The 24829-nt window shown below is 41.5% G+C and overlaps 1 protein-coding gene across 5 annotated transcripts in view; it reads left to right on the top strand.

Annotated features, from left to right (window-relative positions):
* Window positions 1-24829, top strand: part of LOC109574990 (general transcription factor IIH subunit 2) — a 79662-nt gene that overhangs the window by 20934 nt on the left and 33899 nt on the right. For 2 of the 5 annotated variants that reach the window (XM_070774565.1, XM_070774566.1), the window contains exons 16-17: window positions 1115-1226; window positions 4635-8041. In XM_070774565.1, the coding sequence (XP_070630666.1) occupies window positions 1115-1226; window positions 4635-4942 (420 nt within the window). In that variant the 3' untranslated portion in view covers window positions 4943-8041. Of the gene's footprint in view, window positions 1-1114; window positions 1227-4634; window positions 8042-9934; window positions 10788-16600; window positions 16625-20028; window positions 20603-22896; window positions 22997-24829 lie in introns of those variants that run through there. The other 3 variants (XM_019983071.2, XM_070774567.1, XM_019983057.2) reach the window with 3 other exon arrangements.

Here is a 24829-nt window from a genome sequence, read left to right as displayed (position 1 = left end):
AATATTATCCCCATTGAGGAACTGAGAAAATATTTTTTAAAATGTTAACGGGGGCCAATTTGAACATAGCAACTTATGTAAAGTTGCAAATAAGATAGGTCACTGTTTAGTTTTAGTTACATGTCCATGTTTAAAACTATACTTTATAAACTATATAAAATACTAGTAGAAAGGATTGCTTGTTTTATTTTACTCTCAGCATTTCATAAAACAATTTTATTTGGAATTCTCTTGTGGTCTGGTGGTTGATAATCAGTGCTCTCATTGCCGTGGCCCATCTTCAGTTCCTGGTCAGGGAACTGAGATTCCCATAAGCTGTGAGGCATGGCTGAAAGAAAACCAGTTAAAAAAATAATTTTATGAAGCTTTACATGCCTCTTTGACATCATTAGCTACATCTTCACTAGAATCACTGTTTGACTCATTTGATAGTTTTTAAGAATATAGCATCATTATTTCTGTGTTGCTTGAGTTTGATGATTTTTTAATCTGTGTATGATGTTGCCCTGGAAATTTCACCCCAAGGTGCTAGTATTTATATATATAATACTGATAGAATATTATTATTCTTTTTTCTTATTATTATTTTATTGTTTATTATATAAGTATGACAATAAGAATAAAAAATAAAATAATTTATATATTATATATATATATTTGTCTTTTGCCTTATTATTTAGTGGTTTAATTAAAAGAGGAATATAACTTTTATAATTCCCTAGGTATAACAAATTTCTGTTAAAACTTTTGTGCTCTTTTTAATTGAATCACTCCAGTAACCTATCGAAGTATTCAAAGCTAGCACTAATTTCAAGCTCATGTGTCTTCCCCAAATAATTACTTAAAATGAAGTAATCGAGAGTATCCTATAAGTCAAGGGACTTTAAGGACTCAGAAACAAAATTATTCCCTCAGTTCTAAGGAATAATTTTTTGGAAAGAAAGAATTTCCATAGATTTGAGAATATATAGTACATTGGAACTAATAAAGCAGGTAGGTGAGTGGGGAAAAAGTGATAAGTACATGAAAGAGCAAAGCAACTGGCAAGTCTTCTAGCTATGCTGTACTTTTGGAAACTACTTTTTAAATTCAGGTTTTCTTCTTTTTATTGCAGGTCTATGTTTGCAGTGTGTGCCAGAATGTGTTCTGTGTGGACTGTGACGTTTTTGTTCATGACTCTCTTCATTGTTGTCCTGGCTGTATTCATAAGATTCCAGTTCCTTCAGGTATTTGATTCCAGCATGTAATACACATTGAATGTATTAAAAAGAAATTTGCAACTGTAAATAAAATGATTCTTTAGTAGAAACTCCAGTTAAAACACGAAGAACAGTTTGAAAGGAAAATCTGGTTTCAGGAGCCTGTTGCTTTACAGCGTCCTCTATAACGATTGGTTAAGTTTTCACTTAATGGAGTCTATTGAATACCAGCATTTTGGTGGTTTGTTATCTGATTTACCTTATAGTTCAGGTTAGCCTCACTAAGGTTCATACCCAAGGACTGTTTAACTTAATCCTCCTCAACTTTCCTACTCTGGGTCATCAGAAGAATGTAGGTGCGAATGTATGATGAGGTCAGGTTCAGTGAAGGTGTATTGTTGTAGGCAGAAAGGCAGAACTCTTTTTAGGGTGTACCCTTTTGAGAGTGAATCAAATTTCCATAGCAAAGTAAGTTTATTTTACATTTACAAACTTTGGTCACTCTAGACTGAGTTTCATTATGATATTCATGATTTTATAAATAATAAGTCTTAGTGAAGAACATTATCAGTAAATACAGTGTAATCCCATCCTGAAGAGTCTATTCAGTAAGTCTTGGGGGGAGCCCAGGAATATGCTTTTTTTTTTTTCAGTTATACATACATATATATATATTATTTTTCAGATTCTTTTCTCTTATAGGCTATTAGAAGAAATATGCATTTTTAATAGCACATTGTGCACACACTTACTAATAGACATAATTAGACATAAGTACAGATCTTTCTCCCAAGAGTCATACTCTCTGCCTAGACCCAAATGGTTCTTTACTAGCAAACAGATTTCAGCTGTAGGTAACCAGGTAACTGCCAGCTTCCTTCCTTCTGCTCTGTCCACAAGAGGTATCAGTGGCTTGAAAGAGATGCCTTTAACATAATCAGAGTATCGTATCTCCCTCTACTTGAATTAAAAGAAAGGGTATGAGTAGGCACCTCTTGAACAGTTACTTGGAAATACATTAGACACACACCCACACTACTCTATAATATCTATAAAAGGGATATTGAGTGCCTTTTGGGCCAGTTTTATCTCTTATCTCTTTATCTCTTTTGGGTTTTATTAGTATGATTGACATGGTTAAGGTGAATATTTTAGTTAGGCTTAAGGAGGAATTTCCAGTCTGAAAATTATAGAGAAAATCCTAGCTTGTTTAAGATTATAGTAATAAAAATGACGATCTGATAACACTGTTAGCTCTGGCCTTAATTTCCCTCGTGAAACACCACAATATACTATAAAAATGAAGGAAACTATTCAACATTAGAGACCTTTGTGAGCAGTATGTCTTTCTGAGTTCTGTTGTTTGATTAGAAAACTCCTTGAGACTTAAAATTAATAATGAAAATTAGACTTATTTTAAATACTTTAGAATGCATACATTTTGCTTCATATTCTTTTTTATTATGCCTGACAATCTTTTAACTGAAGCATTCAATCCCTTTATATTTAATATGCCTACTGATATATTTTGGTTTAAATCTACCCTCCTACTTCATGCTATTTGCTTCAGTTATTCTGTCTTCATTTTTCTCTTCTTTTTTTGCCTTTTTTTTTCTTTTGGATTGCTTGTTTTCCACCATTCTGTGTTTTCCTAAACTAGTTTGGAAATTGTATACTTTATTTTCATCCTTTTAGTGGTTATCCTAGAAATTATAGTACACATAAATCCTTAACTTGGGTCCTCTAGAAAGTAGAACCTCCAGCAAAGGTGAAAGTGTTGTTACTTTATTTGAGAGGTGTAGCTCAGGAATGTAAAGATAAGGAAAAAAAAGAAAAGTGAGACAAGGAAAAACAATATGTGATCATGGTGGCCAGACTTGATGACGAGCTGTGAAGAATCATAGAAATCTCCCAGCAAGTGTGCTCACTTAAGAGTCTGGGACGTCTCCAGAAGATGTACAGGGAGGAGCTGCCCCTCATGCAGTCCATCAAAGGGAGGGAGGAAGAGTAATGCAGTTTCCTAACTTCTCCCGTTTCCCGTTGGCCAAGGCCTGCCGCATAGTGCAGTGTCATCTGGTCCTTTGTGCTTAGTCACTCGGTTGTATCTGACTCTTCGCAACCCCATGGACTGCAGCCCGCCAGACTTCTCTATCCATGGGGATTCTCCAGGCAAGAATACTAGAGTGGGTTGCCATTTCCTACTCCAGGGGATTTTCCCAACCCAGGGATCAAACCCAGGTTTGCCACATTGCAGGCAGATTCTTTGTCCTTTGGTAATTGCTAAGGAAGTCAGTTTGGAGAGGAAATGGCAACCCACTCCAGCCAGTGTTCTTGCCTGGAGAATCCCATGGACAGAAGAGCCTGGCAGGCTACAGTCCATGGGGTCGCAAAGAGTTGGACACGACTTAGTGACTAAACCACCACCACCAAGGAAGTCAGTCAGCCCCACCTGTCAACAGAAAATTAAAGAGTTACTGAGCATGATTGAAGGCAGGAGGAGAAGGGGACAACAGAGGATGAGATGGTTGGATGGCATCACCAACTCAATGGACATGAGTTTGAGCAACCTCCAGGAGTTGGTGATGGACAGGGCAGCCTGACGTGCTACAGTCCCTGGGGTCACAGAGTTGGACATGACTGAGCAACTGAACTAAACTGAACTGAGCATAGCCCTGCCCATCAGAGCAAGACTCAGATTCCCCCACAGCCAGTCCCTCTCATCAGGAAGCTTCCACCAGCCTCTTATCCTTATCCTTCAGAGGGCAGACAGAATGAAAACCACAATCAGAAAACTAAGCAAACTGATCACATGGACCACAGCCTTCTCTAACTCAATGAAACTATGAGCCATGCTGTGTAGGGCCACCCAAGACGGACAGGTCATAGTGGACGGTTCTGAAAAAACATGGTCCACTGGAGAAGGGAATGGCAAACCACTTCAGTATGCTTGCCTTGAGAACCCCATGAACAGTATGAAAAGGCAAAAAGATAGGACACTGAAAGATGAACTCCCTAGGTCAGTAGGTGCCTAATATGCTACTGGAGAAGAGTGGAGAAATAGCTCAGGAAAGAATGAAGAGGCTGAGGCAAAGCGAAAACACCACCCAGTTGTGGATGTGCCTGGTGATGCAAGTAAAGTCTGATGCTGTAAAGAATAGTGTTGCATAGGAACCTGGAATGTTAGGCCCACGAATCAAGGTAAATTGGAAGTGGTCAAACAGGAGATGGCAAGAGTGAACATTGACATTTTAGGAATCAGCAAACTAAAATGGACTGGAAGGGGCAAATTTAATTCAGAAGACCGTTATATCTACTACTGTGGGCAAGAATCCCTTAGAAGAAATGGAGTAGCCCTTATAGTCAACAGAGGAGTGTGAAATGCAGTACTTGGGTGTAATCTCAAAAACAACAGAATGATCTCTGTTTGTTTCCAAGGCAAACCATTCAATATCACAGTAATCCAAGACTATGCCTTAACCACTAATGCCAAAGAAGCTGAAGTTGAATGGTTCTATGAAGACCTACAAGACCTTCTAGAACTAACACCAAAAGAAGATGTCCTTTTCATCATAGGGGACTGGAATGCAAAGGTAGGAAGTCAAGAGATACCTGGAATAACAGGCACGTTTGGCCTTGGAGTACAAAATGAAGCAGAACAAAGGCTAACAGAGTTTTGCCAAGAGAACGCACTGGTCATAGCAAACACCCTCTTCCAACAACACAAGAGAAGACTCTACACATAGACGTCACCAGATGGTCAATACTGAAATCAGACTGATTCTATTCTTTGCAGCCAAAGATGGAGAAGCTCTATAGAGTCAGTAAAAAAAAGACCAAGAACTGACTGAGGCTCAGATCATGAACTCCTTATTGCAAAATTCAGACTTAAATTGAAGAAAGTAGGGAAAACCACTAGACCATTCAGGTATGACCTAAATCAAATCCCTTACAATTGTACAGTAGAACTGACAAATAGTTTCAAGGGATTAGATCTGATAGAGTGCCTGAAGAATTATGGAAGAAGGTTCCTGACAATGTACAGGAGGCTGTGATCAAAATCATCCCCAAGAAAAAGAAGTGGAAAAAGGCAAAATGGTTGTCTGAGGAGGCATTACAAATAGCCGAGAAAAAAAGAGAAGTGAAAGGCAAAAGAGAAAAGGAAAGATATATCCATCAGAATGCAGAGTTCTAAAGAATAGCAAGGAGACATAAGAAAGCCTTCCTAAGTGATCAGTGTGAAGAAATAGAGGAAAACAATAGAATGGGAAAGAGTAGCTATCTCTTCAAGAAAATTAGAGATACCAAGGGAACATTTCATGCAAAGATGGGCATAATAAAGGACAGAAATGGTATGGACCTAGCAGAAGCAGAAGATATTAAGAAGAGGTGGCAAGAATACATAGAAGAACTGTACAAAAAAGATCTTCACGACCCAGATAATCATGATGGTGTGATCACTCACCTAGAGCCAGACATCCTGGAATGTGAAGTCAAGTGGGCCTTAGGAAGCATCACTGCAAACAAAGCTACTCAAAGTGATGGAATTACAGTTGAACTATTTCAAATCCTAAAAGATGATGCTCTGAAAGTGCTGCAATCAATATGCCAGCATGTTTGGAAAACTCAGCAGTGGCCACAGGACTGGAAAAATCAGTTTTCCTTCCAATCCCAAAGAAAGGCAATGCCAAAGAATGTTCAAACCACCACACGATTGCACTCATCTCACATGCTAGCAAAGTAATGCTCAAAATTCTCCAGGCTAGTCTTCAACAGTATGTTAACTGAGAACTTCCAGATGTTCAAGCTGGATTTAGAAAAGGCAGAAGAACCAGAGATCAAATTGCCAACATCTGTTTGATCATAGAAAAAGCAAGAGAATTCCAGAAAAACTTCCGCTTCATTGACTACGCCAAAGCCTTTTACTGTGTGGATCACAACAAACTGTGGAAAATTCTGAAAGACATGGGAATACCAGACCACCTGACCTGCCTCCTGAGAAATCTGTATACAGGTCAGGAAGCAACAGTTAGAACCAGACATGGAACAACAAACTCGTTCCAAATTGGGAAAGGAGTACGTCAAGGTTGTATATTGTCACCCTGCTTATTTAACTTATATGTAGAGTACATCATGAGAAACACTGGGCTGAAGGGAGCACAAGCTGAAATCAAGATTGCCAGGAAAAATATCAATAACCTCAGATATGCAGATGACACCACCCTTATGGCAGAAAGAGAAAAAGATCTAAAGAGCCTCTTGATGAAAGTGAAAGAGTAGAATGAAAAAAGCTGGCTTAAAACTCAGCATTCAAAAAACAAAGATCATGGCATCCGGTCCCATCACTCCACAGCAATAGATGGGGAAACAGTGGAAAGAGCTACAGACTTTATATTTGTGGGCTTCAAAATCACTGCATATGGTAACTGCAGCCATGAAATTAAGAGGCCTGCTCCTTGGAAGAAAAGCTATGACCAACCTAGACAGCATATTTAGAAGCAGAGACATTACTTTGCTGACAAAGGTCCATATAGTTAAAGCTATGGTTTTTCCAGTAGTCATGTATGGATGTGAGAGTTGGACCATAAAGAAAGTTAAGCATTGAAGATTTGATGCTTTTGAACTGTGGTTTTGGAGAAAAGTCTTGAGAGTTCCTTGGACTGCAAAGAGATCAAACCAGTCCATCCTAAAGGAAATCAGTCCTGAATATTCATTGGAAGGGCTGATGCTGAAGCTGAAGCTCCAATACTTTGGCTACCTGATGCAAAGAACTGATTCATTTGAAAAGACCCTGATGCTGGGAAAGATTGAAGGCAGGAGGAGAAGGGGACGACAGAGGATAAGATGGTTGAATGACATCACTGACTCAATGAACATGAACTTGAGCAAGCTCCCGGAGTTGGTGATGGACAAGGAAGCCTGGCGTGCTGCAGTCCATGGGGTTGCAAAGAGTTGGACATGACTGAGCGACTGACCTGAACTGAACTAAAGTCAGTGGTATGGCATTGCAGCCAATTCTGTAAAGTCAGATAGGCTTGGTGCATTTCAGTTTGGACTCCAGCCAGCTCAGGAAGCTGGGCAAAGACAGCAGCAGTGCAGAGGTGGAGGCAGGCAGCACCTTGGAAAGAAAGAAGTGGCCAGGAGAATCTGGGGAAGCATTGCTTCCAATACTCCTACATAACATCAGACCTAAAGTTAACTTGTACCTTTGCCCTCCCCACAGATAATTTATTTAACCTCATTTGCCTCCTTCCTTCCTTATATATTATTACCATTGTATATTTCTTTTGGTGTTTCACTAGACATTTATATTTGTTTTAACCAGTTAGTGTTTATTATGATTTTATCACATATTTACCACTTTCTTGGCTCTTGATTTATTCTTATAGCTTAGATCTGTTGAGGATCATTTTCCTTCTACCAAAAGTGTACCCTTCAGAATATACTAGTGTTCAGGATATATAATATGCTACCTGCTATGTAAGGAAGAAAGAAAAATAAGAATATATATTTGTATTTGAAAGAAGCAGCAGTGGAAAGCAATAGAGGAAATCAGTGAAACCAAAAGTTAGTCCAACCACTTGACAAATATTTCGCTAAGCTGACCAAGAGAAAAAGAGGACTCAAATTACTGAAATCAAGAGTGAAAGAGGAAACATCACTTTGGACCTCACAGAAATAAAGATCACAAGGGAACACTACAGACAGCTAGGGGCAAGAGTGAGTGTTAATGAATATGGAGTTTGTTTTTGGACTGATGAAAATGTAAGATTGATTGTGGTGATGATTGTTCAACTCTGTGATTGCACTAAAAACCACTGAATTAAACACTTTGAATAGGCTGAGTTGTATGGTGTGTGAAGTGTATGTCACGAAAGCTGTTTTTTGTGTTTTTTAATGAGGGAATTTGGGGGCCTCCCTGGTGGTGTAATGGTTAAGAATCAGTCTTGGAACATAAGGGACACCTGTTCAACCCCTGGTCCGGGAAGATCCCACGTGCCTTGGAGCAGCTGAGCCCGTGCACCACAACTACTGAGCCTGCGCTCCAGGGCCCAGGAGCCGCAGCTACTGCAGCCCACAGGCCTGGAGCCTGTGCTCCTCCACAGGAGAAGCCAGCACAAGGAGAAGCCTGCACCCAGCAACTGGAGAAGCCTGTGCACAGCAGCCAAGAGCCACGACAGCCAAAAAATAAATAAATCTTTAAAAAAAAAAATAAGGGAATTCCCCGGCTGCCCAGTGGTTAGGACTCTGTGCTTCCAACGCAGCGGGCACAGGTTCAATCCCTGGTTGGGGAACTAAGATCTCACAAGCTACACCATGCAGCCAAAAGAATAAAGTTTAAAAAAAAAGGAAACACTGGAAGAATACATAGGAAACTAGAGAACAATGGATGAGAGTAAGAATTATTTTAAAATATTTTTATATAGTTTAGTATTCAAAAATAGTAAAATTTATGGAATCCTGGGAAGTTGTGGTAAGACAAAATAAAGTAACGAATGTTAGTTCTTAGTTAAGGACCTGAAATCAATCATGTTCATCAAATAAAGCTGTGGGTATAGAGCTGGGGGTTGAAGATGAACTGTAGTAAAATTGCTTTTTCATTTATTTGGGTACATATGTTCCAAGTGTACGTGGCAGGATGTGCACTGTTTGTGTTTGTCGTGACCGTGTTTGCCCTAGAGTAACTGCAAGGTGAAGATGGCAGTACTGTGTGGAGGCTGAAGAAGATAAGTAATTAGATTAAAAGCATGCTAAGTCTTGCATCTGAGGCTTACAAGTTGATCCACTGTACATCTGAGTACAGGTCACAGTTGGAACACTAACTTGTGTTGACACAGTGAGGGAAAAACAGGGATTCTGCTGCTCAGAGGTGGCTTCCCTGATAGATCAGTTGGTAAAGAATCCACCTACAATGCAGGAGACCCCAGTTCGATTCCTGCATCAGGAAGATCCCCTGGAGAAGGGATAGGCTACCCACTCCAGTATTCTTGGGCTTCCCTTGTGGCTGAGCTGGTAAAGAATCCGCCTGCAATGTGGGAGACCTGGGTTCGATCCCTGGGTTGGGAAGATCCCCTGGAGGAAGGCATGGCAACCCACTCCAATATTCTGGCCTGGAGAATTCCATGGACTGTATAGTCCATGGGGTCACAAAGAGTCAGACATGACTGAGTGCTTTCACTTTCACTGTTGCTCAGAGTGGCAGTAGGGAAGAGGAACTGTAAACATTTTGTAAGATTTCTCAATTTGTGAAATTCCTTGTTTGTGGTCCTCTCTGTGTTCAGCTGTCTATATCTCTGTAACAATCACAACACTTGTAACATGAAAGCCTTCATGAATGGTGAAAAGCAAGGGTGGTACAACCAGCCCTTGGGAAGTGGGGCAGTGGAATTCCCCTGTCTGTAGTGGTGAGCGTTTAGGAGAAAGGGCAAGAACCATGAGTCCCTAGGGCCTATAGTAAGGAAGAAAAGAGCATAGGAGATTGTCATGCATCTGAGAAGTAGCCTCAGAGTGTCCTGATACCCCTTTGGGTCCAGTTCTGTAAGAATAGGAGAGTCATTGTTTTCTTTCCATGTGTTCCAATTCGGTTCTATGGAGACCTGTTACACGGTGGGCTGGGGACATAGATGGAATTCTTATGGGATATAAATTCTTGATTTCACCTGACTAAATTGTTACTTGAGTCACATCTCAGGCCAGGGCACAGGAAGTAATGCACAATTTGTTCATTTATCCATTAGTTCACTCAGCAAACCTTGTACATCTGCTGTCTGTCTGATGAGACCCTAGGTGTCTGGATATAGATACCAAGAAGAGGAAACAAACCCTGACCTTGCGGCCCTGTGACCCTCCCAGCCTAAGAGGCAGACCTGTGAAGAGGTCCATGTGACAGTGCTGAGGATTTGCCAAGTGCGTGGGAATGCAGAAGAGAGGCTGTGAAATGGGCCCTGGTGCAAATTCAAATGCCCGAGGGGACTGGGCAGGTTATGCAAATACTTGAAAAGGAGCCAGGTTAATGCAAAGTGGTAAGCACCTGAAAAGTGCTGGTTCCATCTGCAGGAGGCAGCCTCTGGATGGAGCAGGGGTAGAGAGATGTAGTCTTCTCGGTACACCCTTTTCTACCTTTTGAATTTTATACATGGGCATCTGTTACCTGGTCCAGAAGAAAACAGTTTTTTCAAAGGAGGTAACTATTACTCAGCTCCAACCTATTTTTTATTTCTGAAAATGTAGTTTCCCTCAGACTGTATATTTTAATATTTAAAAAGAAACTGAAAATCTGGACTTTAAAGTTTTAAATGTTGACAGCTAATTTTTTAAAACCACACAAATGTTTATTTTTAGAGCATCATCACAACCTTAAGAGTAGGTGATGATTTCTTAGGACACAAAGAGCATCTATCTTAAAAGGAGAAAATTAAAGTCAGACTTCATCAAAATTTAAAATACCTGCTTTGGAATACTCCATTAAGAAAGCAAAAAGAGTTCATAGATGGGGAGAACATGTTTGCAGTGCAAACATATAACAGAGGACTAGTGTCTAAAAATACATAATTCTTGCAGCTCAATAATAAACGGTAAATGACCAATTTATCTTGTTTTTACTGTTTTTTCTGACTGCACACGTCCCAGGTCTTTTTAAATTGAAAGACGGTACAGAATCATGAAATGATGTCTAAGGGTCCCCAGTATATGCCGCAAGGACCAAGGTCCCCACTGCAATGACATAAAATCTGGCATTAGCACCTGCAGGCTTTGTTAGACCTCGTTTCTTGATTGTTGCATACTCTTTCTGGTGTTCAACCAGCTTCAGGAATATTTGATATTTTTGTCATGATGTCTTTTATCCTCTCATCTGAAAAGCACAGCTTTCCCAACTTGGCTCATTCTTTGCCATGGCCTCCTGTACAGAAGTGAGACACCCTGAGGCACAGGCTCTCAGACTAGCAGCACCCACAAGGACAGATTCCACCTCTGTGGAATTCCACCTGTACACATTTGCACAGACAAGGGATTCTTGCTCAGGCCCCCACACAAGTAGAGAGTGCTGACAGGGTGCCCAGCTGCCTGCCTGGCTTCTGTACTGATGCACGCCTTGAAAGCAGGTCGTCAAGGTCCAGAGGCCTTAAAGAAATATATGAATAGCCAATTCAGTCATTAAATTAAAGCACAATGAGATACATGCCTGTGCTGTAAAATGGCAAAATGATACTGCTCTCTAGGTGTGTATGCATGTTTTGGTTAAAAAAAGGCATTGAAAATAGTATTACTTTAAAACTTAAAACATTTCAATCCAGAGGCCATGCCCTTTAGTGTCAGATCTGCTGAAGGAGACTGGTTGCTGTGGAAATCTCAGCAAACATGTAAATCAACAGTGAGGAACCCCACAAGCTGAGCCTTCTTACTCAGATCCAGGCGACTGCTTAAACTGCATATATGCTTGGCATCTGCAAAGTTGGCATGACCCTGTCCCATGTGGTCTATCAGTTTGCCACCAACACTGACCACTTTCATTCAGCCAAGACCCAGGGACCATGGCTAAAAACAAGTGGCCAGATGCTTGGTAGAAAAATTCAGTTTTGTGCCTATCCCCACATGACAAGATGTTCCACAGATTACAGCCAGCCTTGACGTTACTGGCTTTCCCTCGGTGTGGCTGTGCACGCTCACATCTCCAGTCACTCCCTGGGGACAGAGATGCTGGTGGCAGCCACTTTGGTGAGCTCATTCTACCATGAGGACAGCAGTACTGTCAAGCACCACTGCAGAATCCTACTAAACAGCCCAACTTAAAAATGGACAAGGACTTCCCTGGTGGTACAGTGGATGAGAATCCGTCTGCCAGTGGAAGAGACTCAGATTCAATCCCTGGTCCAGGAAGATCCCACATGCCACCGAGCAGCTAAGCTCATGTGCCACAACTCCTGAAGCCTGTGCACCTAGAGCCCGTACTCCGCAATGAGAGAAACCAGTTCTTGGGCCACAGTTAAGAAGCCAGCATACCACAACTAGAGAGTAACCCCAACTCTGCAACTAGAAAAAGCCCACGAGCAGCAAGGAAGACCTGATGCAACCAAAAAGTAATTAAGAAATGGGCAAGAGATCTGATCACCTTACCAAAGGAAATATATGAATAGGCAATTAAGTCATTAAGTTAAAGCCACAGTGAGATACATACCTATGCCCTAAAATGGCTAAATGATACTGCTCTCTAGATGTGTTTGCATGTTTTGGTTAAAAAAAGGCATTGAAAATAGTATTTTAAAACTCAAAACGTCAGATTCTCTTTTCCGATTGTGTTGTGGACATATGTGTCTGTTTTTTGGCTACCCACATTTTCTTTCTTTGGAGATTTTTTTTCCCCTTTCTGCTATATAGAGGTGGTATGTATATCTTTTTCCAGTTAAGACTGTGCAGATGTTTTTCCTGTCACTAGGAGTAAAAGAGAAGCTCTTTCAACTGATAAAGGATATCTACTAGATATCTTCAAACTGCCGAAGTCAAGATATCTATTATTGCTGTTATTAAGCAATATTGTATTAAAGGATATACTTGATTCAAAAAGAAAACAAAATGATGCTAAAGACAAAACCATCATAATATTCAGATAATACAAATATCTACTTAGAAAATTCAAAAATATTTACAGTCAGATGTTAAAAGTAGACCAGGAGTCCTATATATCATCAATAAACATTTAGAAGATAGAATAGTAAAAAAAAAAAAAAAATTCAATTTATAAGGGTAACAAAATCTACAAGGTGCTAAAATAAATGTAGTGTGATTGGTGTATATATTATAGGTGAGGAGTAGGTTGATGGGGCAAAATTTTATCAGCAGAAGGGTCAGCAATGTAGAGTCCCCCTGACCTCTGAACTCCTGTAGAAAGAATTGTTGGTTCTTAAGCAGCTGGATTGGAGAAGGCGATGGCACCCACTCCAGTACTCCTGCCTGGAAAATCCCATGGATGGAGGAGCCTGGTGGGCTGCAGTCCATGGGGTCACTGAGAGTCGGACACGACTGAGCGACTTCACTTTCACTTTTCACTTTCCTGCATTGGAGAAGGAAATGGCACCCCACTCCAGTGTTCTTGCCTGGAGAATCCCAGGGACGGGGGAGCCTGGTGGGCTGCCATCTATGGGGTTGCACAGAGTCAGACACGACTGAAGCAACTTAGCAGCAGAAGCAGCTGGATGTACCAGGGAAAGTGTCCTAAAAAACACTGTCATTGTAATGTTATATGTGTTAATACGAAAGTTAGGAGGAGTCAACTATTTAACAATGATTGCTCCTAGGCTGAGTAGATGGCCTTGTGGAAACAGGGCTTGGCCAGAAGAGTTTACGTGCCAATGAGGCTGGTAACAGTTTAACTCAGCAACTGGCCGAACTACCAAAATGGAGAGGGACACCTGTTTTTGCCTTTTCTTAATATGTAGTAGGCTTTATGGAACAGTGGCTAAAAGTGTAAACTCCATTGCCAGACTGATTAATCAGAACCCCTCTATGCCTGGGTTTCCTCATCTGTAAAATGGAGATAATAAAAATAGCTACTTTGTTTGGACTGTTAAAGGGATTAAATGGACATATCTAAGGTACTTAGAACTGTGCCTGGCAAGTAGTAGGCGCTAAACAAATTTTAGTTATTATGCATAATATTATTGAAATGATTTTTGAAATTATAAACCCAGAAAAATTAAGAAAGCAGGAGGGGACCATCAGCACACAGAATATTTTAACACATTTTTGGAAGATGGAAACTCAAATAGAATAATAGTAACCAATGAAGCAGACTGACAGAGCCCGCAGCCTGAATAGACATGTAACACCTGGAGACTGTACCTTGTAGAGAACCCTGGAGCAGCAGGTGGCCCAGAATGCCAGCTAAGAAGGTGGGCAGGAGAGCCAAGGGACTAACTGAAAAATCTCTGAGAGGCTGCCAGCTCCGTCTGCCTCACCATCAGACTGTTGACTATGCAGGTCTTATCACTAAGGCAAAACATTAGTGCTTCTTCTCTTCTTAAAAAAAAAAAAAAAAGGAATAAACTGACTTAGAGGAGCTAGTGTGGGTCCTGGGTATCCCCAAACAAAGAATCCTTCAAGAACTGGTCTTTTTATGTTCCTTAGATGAGTTTTCAGCTGCTATCTCTGACTTTACAACTGACTTGAAATCATTTTCTGAGGTGTTTCTCTGAAGTTGAGGGCTTCTCCTGGGCAAGTATTAGCTCCCCAATCTTCCTCCGTAAAGTTCAGATCACACTCATGTGGCTTTTAATCAGACTCTTTAACCAGAATTTTGATCAGTCAGCTTTGCAATCACCTAATTTTCAAACATGAATTGAAAACCCTGGGTCTCTACACATTGGAGGAAAGCTGGTAATGTGAAAAATCTCAACATAAAGGTAAATAGTAATTAGCCTTGGAGGAAACAGATCATTCAGGAAACAGATGAACACTATTTGGATTAGTACTGATAAAGATAGTTTGCACATTAGACCCAGAAAATGGGGACGACCTCAGTGACCTGGCCCAAGTCACAAATCTAAATCCAGGTCAGCCAGCACTTTCAGGAAACGCCTGACAACGAACCCTAGTATACACCAATCAGAATCACCCCAACTCAGCTTTACCTAGATTGCCTGACCCTAGAAAACAGGACATGTTACCCTTTAATGAATCCTTGACCTCCTGGCCAATCATGCCTCTTCCCTATGAAACCTACCTTCACTCTCCCCCTCGACCTCCGCCCTTCCCTTTGGAGCAGCACTCCATTGCCGTGAGATGCTGTGTTCCTCCAGTCCACGGATTGTTTTCCCTTGACTGAAGAGCAACAAACTTGTTATTTTAGTTTTGTCGTTTGACAGGATTGCAGTAGAGATTTTAAAAAATTATCTTGGCTAAGAAAATTAGATCTCGTGAAAGAAATAGACAACAAAAACAAGCAATCAATGCTGGAGAGGGTGTGGAGAAAAGGGAACCCTCTTACACTGTTGGTGGGAACGCAAACTAGTGCAGCCACTATGGAGAACAGTGTGGAGATTCCTTAAAAAACTGGAAATAGAACTGCCTTATGATCCAGCAATCCCACTGCTGGGCATACACACTGAGGAAACCAGAAGGGAAAGAGACACGTGTACCCCAATGTTCATCGCAGCACTGTTTATAATAGCCAGGACATGGAAGCAACCTAGATGCCCATCAGCAGATGAATGGATAAGAAAGCTGTGGTACATATACACAATGGAGTATTACTCAGCCATTAAAAAGGATACATTTGAATCAGTTCTAATGAGATGGATGAAACTGGAACCTATTATACAGAGTGAAGTAAGCCAGAAAGAAAAACACCAATACAGTATACTAACGCATATATATGGAATTTAGAAAGATGGTAACAATAACCCTGTGTACGAGACAGCAAAAGAGACACCGATGTATAGATCAGTCTTATGGACTCTGTGGGAGAGGGAGAGGGTGGGGAGATTTGGGAGAATAGCATTGAAACATATATAATATCATGTACGAAACGAGTCGCCAGTCCAGGTTCGTGCACCGTACTGGATGCTTGGGGCTGGTGCACTGGGATGACCCAGAGGAAGGGTAGGGGAGGGAGGAGGGAGGAGGGTTCAGGATGGGGAACACAGGTATACCTGTGGCGGATTCATTTCGATATTTGGCAAAACTAATACAATATTGTAAAGTTTAAAAATGAAATAAAATTAAAAAGAAAAAAGAGCTGTGGGAAATTGAAAGTATAATTGCTGAATTTAGAATTACTATTGGAAAGTTGGAAGATGCTGAAGAGGAAGTCTCCCAGAAAGTACAGCCATAGGACGGAAAGAATATATAAGCAAAAAAAAAAAAAAAAAAAACCTTTGGTGATAAATTCCCGTCTGAATAATGGGAATACGAGAAAGAATGAAAATAGAATAGTAGGCAGTAGGAAATTACCAAAGAAATTATAGAAGATAATTTCCCGGGACTGATGGAGGTCCACGTGTTCAGCTTGGAACACGTCCACTGGGTTCAGTAAATGTACAAAGACCCACACCAAGACACAGTCACTTTGAGATTTTATAACCCATGGATAAAAGAGAAAACCCTAAAAAGATACAGGAAAGATGGAAGCTAACACCAAAGTAGTAAAGACATGTATGTACTAGCAGCGGAAACATTAATCAGTCTTAAATTATTTAGAATAAAATACTTCTGTTGTGGGACTTGGTTTTGTGAGGCCTTTGGAGTCCTGATTAACCCTGATGACTCAGTACCCTAGGGAAGTTACTGGTGATTTCTCAGGAAATTGCAATTTGTTCTGGGTGTTAGTTCCTCAAATTGTTCTCGCTGCTTCCCATTAAAAGGACAAAGAGAATAGTTGTATTTACTCTCTACTTTCTCCTTCCTTTCAGCTGGGACTCTGGATTAACTTCGAGGTAAGTAAATTACCACCTCTGGCAAAAGTACTTTTCCACTTATGACCCTCTTGTTTCTCTTACTCTTGTTTCTCTTTGGAGGCAAAAGGACAGGGCACTGGAGTCATACAGATGTGGACTTAAATCCTTTCCATGACACAGCAGCTGCACTGGTCCTGTTAGTACCGCGGTTAAAGAGCATGAAACCTGGAGAAGGCCTTGGAGATCTCCCCAGAAAGGCCCTGGGACTAGCAAAACTGAGCACTGAACTTTGTAGACCTGCAGGAGGGATTCCAGGGAGTTTGTTGCCACCCTGTGCTTGTTTATCTCCAGGGAGGCCTGGAGCTATGGCATTGCCTATTGGCCAAGCCTAAGTGAAACATACTAACTACGATGAATGTAGCCCTGTGCTAGAATCTGAGAGGACAGGGGCAGCCCATTCCAGCTTGCTTGAGACAAGTTAGGTGTCCTGCTTTGGGCTGCATGACCGAAGCGGCAGAGAATATCCCTCCTTAGGTGAGAGAGTGATTTCCCTGAGACAAAGGTACCTAGCACGTGTCTAGGTGGTTCATTACCTAAAATGAAGCACGGACTGTATAGCGGAGGAAGGCTCCTAGAAGCTGGGCCTGGAGTCTGAGACCACGCTGATGTTGGCCTGTCCTTTGTTTTTATTTTTGTATCATATCTTTTAACTTTATTAAAGTCTGAAGTAAGTATACTATGTAGAGCCTTGTGAGTTTTTTCTTTTATCTGACCCTGTGTACTTGCTGAAGTTGGCACTGTGAATGGGATTATGGGAACAGTTTTTGACTTGATTATTTACACGCTGGCTCAGGCTTTGTTTAGGAGAAAAAAAGTGGGAGAACTACCTAGAACCACTGATGCCAGGTTGGCTGATGAAGGCATCCTGATTTCAATTCACTCTAGTACTATAATTATTCATTGGGGGGAAAGCATACCAATAGATTTTTTTTCTTTTTGCTATTTTTAAAAATTGAAGTATAGTTCATTTATGGGCTTTCCTGATAGCTCAGCTGGTAAAGAATCTGCTTGCAATGCAGAAGACGTCAGTTCAATTCCTGGGTTGGAAAGATCCCCTGGTGAAGGGAAAGGCTACCCACTTCCGTATTCTTGGGCTTTCCTGGTGGCTCAAGACAGTAAAGAATTAACCTGCAATGTGGGAGACCTGGGTTTGATCCCTGGGTCAGGAAGATCCCCTGGAGGAGGTAATGGCAACCCACTCCAGTATTCTTGTCTGGAGAATCCCATGGACAGAGGAACCTGGTGGGCTGCCATCCATGGGGTCACAAAGAGTCAGACACGACTGAGTTGACTGAATACAGCACAGCACTTTCCCCTCTCCTCCCCGCCACCCCAGCAATGGAATTTAAAGGTGGTAGATCCAGAGCCAGCGGAAGCATTTAAATAGGTTAAAACAAATTCAGAGAGAGGGGAATTCAGTCAAAAACAGTGAGGCAAACAAGGCAGGCCTCCGCAGCCAGCCCGGGATCAGTGGTTCCAAACCTTTCTCCCCTTCATGGCCTGGGCTGCTTTGGCAACAATGAAAGTACTAAGAAGTAGTGATGAGTGTACTAAGGAAGAGCCCTAGGCTGCCAAGTCCACCAGGCTGGCTGGTTTCTTCTGTAAGGGAAGGGACTTGAAACCAAAGGGAGAGTTGAGCAAATACTTCTTTTGGCTGGAATGTGGCCCTTATCTGCTAACCGCTAAAGGAATTCTACGGGGAGAGCGCATGAAGACACTAACTGAAATGAAGGCGCTCTTCAGTCAAAAAGCCCAGTAACCTTGTGGACTGATGAGAGCTTCCCGAGGAACCACTGCTGAAATGGACTTAACGTCTTAGAGACAAAGGAGTTTTCTTTACACTGAGTACTCCCAGATGAAGGGCATGCTTGGGCTTAAATAAGATCTTCAGTGAGCTGCAACTTCTGCAGAAATGCAGGTAGACGGGCAAATTCCAAATCAGCTGACCCTGATTAAGGCGGGGCACACAGAGCAAAGTTGGTCATGTGGAACTATCCAACTCCACCTGTAGGCATTAAACGAAATACTTTGTTGATTCCTGAAATGTTGAGAATGCAAACATGTGTCTTTGAACTTGTTATATGATGATACAGATTTCCCCTAATCTATCCTTTTATCTACTTCCCTGGTGGCTCAGACGGTAAAGCGTCTGCCTACAATGCAGGAGACCCAGGTTCACTCCCTGGGTCGGGAAGATCCCCCAACAATGGTCCATCTAGTCAAGGCTATGGTTTTTCCAGTGGTCATGTATGGATATGAGAGTTGGACTGTGAAGAAAGCTGAGCGCCAAAGAATTGATGCTTTTGAACTGTGGTGTTGGAGAAGACTCTTGAGAATCCCTTGGACTGCAAGGAGATCCAACCGGTCCATCCTAAAGGACACCAGTCCTGGGTGTTCATTGGAAGGACTGATGCTGAAGCTGAAACTCCAGTACTTTGGCCACCTCATGCGAAGAGTTGACTCATTGGAAAAGACTCTGATGCTGGAAGGGATTGGGGGCAGGAGGAGAAGGGGATGACAGAGGATGAGATGGTTGGATGGCATCACCGACTCGATGGACATGAGTTTGAGTAAACTCCAGGAGTTGGTGATGGACAGGGAGGCCTGGCGTGCTGCAATTCACGGGGTTGCAAAGAGTTGGAGACAACTGAGCGACTGAACTGAACTGAACTGATCCTTTTATCTTAAGTGACGATTGATACTATGATACTACTAGGACTCCATAGGTGACCTTACTGTTGAAGGCAGGATAAAGGTCTGCTGTTACAGACCTACTAGCATATTTTCTCTGAATTAGACTAAGTTATAAGCAGAAGAGCACTGTAATTCAGAAGAAAAGAGTAAAGGGCTGAAACACAGCAGGGGAAGGAGACGGTGGGACGAACTGAGAGTAGCATTGGCATACACGTGCTGCCGCGTGTAAAGCAGGCACTGTTGAGAAGCTGTAGAGCGCAGGGAGCTCAGCTTGGCGCTCTGGAATGACCTAGAGGGACGGGATGGTGGGGGGAGTGGGAGGGAAGCTCCAGAGGGAGGGGATATATCCACATTGTTGTATGGGCTTCCCTGGTGGCTTAGATGGCAAAGAATCTGCCTGCAGTGCAGAAGACCCAGGTTCGATCCCTGGGTCAGGAAGATCCCCTGGAGAAGGAAATGGCAACCCACTCCAGTATTCTTGCCTGGAGAATCCCATGGACAGACGAGACTGGTGGACTACAGTCTGTTGTTGTACATCAGAAACTAACACAACATTGTAAAGCAATTATCCTCCAATTAAAAAGAAATATGGTATAACCAGCAAAACAAAAAAATAAAGGGCTTAAACAAATCTCAGGACTAGTAAACCAAGTGACAATGTTCATGAACCTCTTTTTTTCCCTTTTCAGAAAATGGCCACCCAGGAGAAAGCCCCTGAGGAGAGGATTTCACAGTTTGATTATGCTTTGCTCCCAGAGATGTCTGCTTTTCTAGGTGTAAATGCACTTCAATTTGTAAAAGAAATAGAAGAAAAAGAGCACAGAGACAGGGAAAAAATGCAAAAAGGCTTTAATTCACAAATGCGTAGTGAAGCAAAAAGGTTAAAGACTTTTGTGACCTATAACACCTTCAGGTCGTGGACGTCGCAGGAGATGGCAGAGGCCGGGTTTTATTTAACTGGCACAAAATCTGGCATTCAGTGCTTCTGCTGTAGCTTAATCCTCTTCGGTACTAGCCTCCAGAATACCCCCATGGAACACCACAAGAAGTTCCATCCAGACTGTGAGTTCCTTCTGGGTAAAGATGTTGGTAACATTGCCAAGTATGATATAAGAGTTCAGAAGCCAGAGAACACGTTGAGGAGGGACGACAAAGCCAGATACCAAGAAGAGAAGGCCAGACTCGAATCCTTCAAGAACTGGCCATTTTATGCCCAAGGGACGTCCCCAAGGGAGCTCTCAGCTGCTGGCTTTGTCTTTACAGGTAATTTGAAATCATTTTCTGAAATATTTCACTGGAATTAAGCTTAGGTTCGGTTGCAATATTTTGCTCCGTTGCAGTATTTTGTAAATCTTTCCTCACTTGGTCAACATGTTATGCTAGGAACATCTATTTTCTCAAGATTCAACTTCAGTAATTTTACTTTAGCTTTAATACAACATGTCAGTTTACCAAAAATATATGCAAAATAAGAAAGTGACTTTTTCTAAAATTTTGGACGTTAGATAATACTTGACTGGATTTCTAAGGCCCTGAAAATAAACCGTGAGGTCAGCCTGACCCTAGTCTCCTTCTTACCCATCCACCTTTTACTGCTCTTAAAGGATTGTTCTCTGATTCTTTTAAATGATTCTTTTAAATTCTTAAGTGATTGTTCTTTTAATTGCTGCAGTATTGGAGGGTTTTGGTGTGTGTGTGTGTTTAACCTTAAGTTTAATTATAACATATAGGTCAAGTTGCATTTCAGAAAACTGGGTGTGCTGTCACTCAGTCATGTCCACCTCTTTGTGACCCTGTGGACAGGGGCCCACCAGTCTCCTCTGTCCACGGAGTTCTCCAGGCAAGAATACTGAAGTAAACTGTACGTTGTTTGAGTTGTCCTAGCCACGTGATAAATGTCATGACAGATCTGAGTGAGAATACTGATTAATACATACGGCTATCATTTACTGAGCACCTACTCGATGCTAGGCCCACCACCACCACCAGGCACGGATCCAGCACTTACACTGATCCAAGAGATTTGTCCTTTCCCCCATTTCACAGCTAATGTCACTGAGGCCCAAAGAGTTAAAGAAACGTGCCTGAGGATAGCCAACAAAGACCTACTGTATAGCACAGGGAACTCTGCTCAATGTTATGTGGCAGCCTGGATGGGAGGGCAGTTTGGGGAAGAATGAATACGTATACATGTATGGCTGAGTCCCTTTGCTGTCCACCTGAAACTCACAACATTGTTAATCGACTATGTGCTGTACTTAGTCACTTAGTCCTGTCTGACTCTTTGCGACCCCATGGACTGTAGCCCGCCAGGCTCCTCTGTCCATGGGATTCTCCAGGCAAGAATGCTGGAGTGGGTTGCTATACCCTCCTCCAGGGGATCTTCTCAACCCAGGGATCAAACCCAGGTCTCCTGCATTGCAGGCGGATTCTTTACCATCTGAGCCACCAGGGAGCGACTGTACTCCAATATAAAATAAAGTTTAAAAAAAGAAACAAAGTGTTTACATTCCACCTCAGGTACACTGCACAGCACTTGACTCACAGTACATGCTTCCCTGGTGGCTCAGCGGTAGTCTGCCTGCAATGCGGGAGACCCAGATTCGACCCCTGGGTCAGGAAGATCCCCTGGAAAAGGAAATGGCAACCACTCCAGTATTCTTGCCTGGAGAATCCCATGGACAGAGGAGCCTGGGGGGCTACAGTCCATGAGGTCGCAAAGACTTGGACATGACTGAGCAACCAACACTTTCATATGTTGGATATATGATATGTTAATTGCTACTATTATTGTTAATTAATAGCAGAAGCTTGAAGAAATTCATATTGATAGTGTTACTCAAGTTGGATGTAAAGAAGAAAATTTAAAAGATTTTTAGTATAGGATTCCCCAGATGTCACAGTGCACTTATCACATATTTCTTCAAGATATTATAGTTAATGTCCTAATTGACCAAGAGACGGAAGCAGAGAAAACGCAGAAAAACCACGTCTTTCTGTCATGTTCACAGCGGTTCTGGTTTGTAGTTTGACTTTAATTTGCCTACCAGTTTGTGTACTATTTATATCTCAAAAGGCCTAAACCGCAAGTTGGTTTTCCTCTTAGTTTTGAAAGTTGATCCTTTTGTAACTCCCCTAAAAACAGTTGTCAAAAAAGAAAAATATACTTGTCGAACATACATCTCAAAAGTGGAAAAAACTATGCCCACGTTTCCACAGAAATTTCATAGCAATGCTACAGCTTAAGTCTTCTGCGCTTTACTTCGTGAGTACAGGGTCCTCTGCTTCCCCATTGCTTCCGTGGGCATGTTGAGTCCAACAGCTCGGAGTGTGTGTCAAGTATGGCCGCCGCTGAGAGGTGAGGTTCAGGCTTCAGAAATGGTCACTGAGGGCAGTGGGACTGTGGGTGGGGATTCAGCCAGATGAGAGTGTGAATGAGCAGGCGTGATGGAGCATGTCTCATCTATGCGCAGGGCAGTCAGCTTGCAGAGACAGCCCTTCTGGACGATCCCACGGTGCTGTTGCCAGGCCATCTAAGTGCCTTGCTTCCTATGTAGGTAAACACGACACTGTCCAGTGCTTTTCCTGTGGTGGATGTTTGGGAAATTGGGAAGACGATGACGACCCCTGGAAGGAACATGCCAAGTGGTTCCCTAAGTAAGTAGATAAATATTTTTTGCTTGTAATTTTTTTTAAGACAAAGCAAAACTAAAGCATCACCTTCCCAGAGCAGAACCTTCAGTTTTGACCTTTCTCCTTCCTAAATAAGAATGCTCCAGAATTTATTCAAGCAAGAAAGCCCTGATGACACTGTGAAATTTTTTAATTATATAATTTCAAAATAATTTCTTAATATTGTTTTATTATCCAAAATAAGATATGATTTGCCAAGTAGAAGTTTCAGAATCTGCCTTAATAAATATGGATAATTTGTATTGCGATGATGTAAAATTGTATAAAACAATGTTTAAAACAGCATTACAAATGGTTTCATGTACTGCTGAATATATACCAAATGTAAACATTGTATTTCAAAAACTCAGTAAGAGTTTTGATTATTACAGTGGTCTTGAGTTCTCTGTTTAGAAAACATGTTTTAAAAATTATTTCTAATGTTACATTTACTAGTATTTTCTACATGACTTTATCTACCAAATACACATTCATTCCTTTAAAATTTTTAAAACTTTCATTCTGGAAATTTTCATATGCAAGTATAGAGACCATTTATCAACACATGGCCAAATCATATTTCATTCATCTCTCACATACTTTTCCCCAGAAATAAAAATAACTAGATTATTTTAAAGCAAATCTCAGATATTATATAATGTCACTTGTTGATATTTTAGCATATAACTCTAAAATGCAAGAATATTTTTTAAAAACATAACCATAGTATTATTCTGCCTCCTAAAGAGGATTAGCAGTCATTCCTCAATCACATCAAATATCTGAGGCCGTGTTCAAATGTCCACATCCCCTCTCTCTTTATTGTTTACTTTCTTTACTGATTTGAAGTAGGATGCAAACAGGGTCCATACATTACATTTGGTTGATATCTCAAGATTTTTAGTTTACAGATTTCCTCCTCCCTGACTTTTTCTTGTCACTTTTTCATGAAAGGAGCCGTGTAGTCTGTCCTGTAAAACTTCCTCCCCTGGGTCTGGCGGAATGTTTTTCTGGTGTCATCTAACATGTTTCTCTACTTCCTGTATTTCCTGTAATCTAATAATTGGATCTGCAGTGTGCTTTGGCTCATTTTATTTAACATACTTGTTATGCACCTACCACATGCAAAGAAGTTGCTGGTTAGATCTTAGGTCCACCGCAAAAAAAACTGGGCTGTTGTTTAGCATTATATGTCATCTTTCACACAGACAGCCAGGCTCACAGAAATGGAAGGATGTCTGATCTGTTCAGTAAGAAAAAAAGCAATATAAATGTGTAGTATCTGGACTTGTTTGAAATATACAGAGGAAAAAGTTAAAATATACAAATCAAACAATTGATATCTTAAGGTTTGGGTTTGTTAGGAGATGAGGTGGAGAGGGATTTTTCACATTTTACTTTGTTCGCTTCTATCTTGTTTAAATTCTGGGAAACAAATGCATTTCTTTTAAAGTTGTAAAGAAAGTGAGGGGGTGGGAGGGAGGAAGAGAACAAAGAAGGGAAGGGATTGGGGGAGAGAGAGATGGAGAGGAAAGAGAAAGGGAGGGGAGCTCTTCCTGACAAGCAGATGAAACAGTTATAGGGATGCATGAAGCCAGATGGGTAAATATTGATTACTTTTTGGCCATGCTTCAGGGCTTGCCTGATCAGGGATCAAACCCGCATCCTCTGCAGTGAAAACAGAGAATCTTAACCACTGGACCACCAGGGAGCTCCCCAGATGGTTAAATACTTTGAATGTCATTCTGGTTCGTTGATGAATCAAAGACAGACACCCAGCCAATCTAACTTAGCGTTGGCAGTGCCCCACGTGGGTCT

This window comes from Bos indicus, chromosome 20 (genome assembly GCF_029378745.1).
Source record: "Bos indicus isolate NIAB-ARS_2022 breed Sahiwal x Tharparkar chromosome 20, NIAB-ARS_B.indTharparkar_mat_pri_1.0, whole genome shotgun sequence".
Classification (NCBI taxonomy): Eukaryota; Metazoa; Chordata; class Mammalia; order Artiodactyla; family Bovidae; genus Bos; species Bos indicus.
Note: the sequence above shows the minus strand (reverse complement) of the source record. Positions and strands in the feature narration are given on the sequence as shown.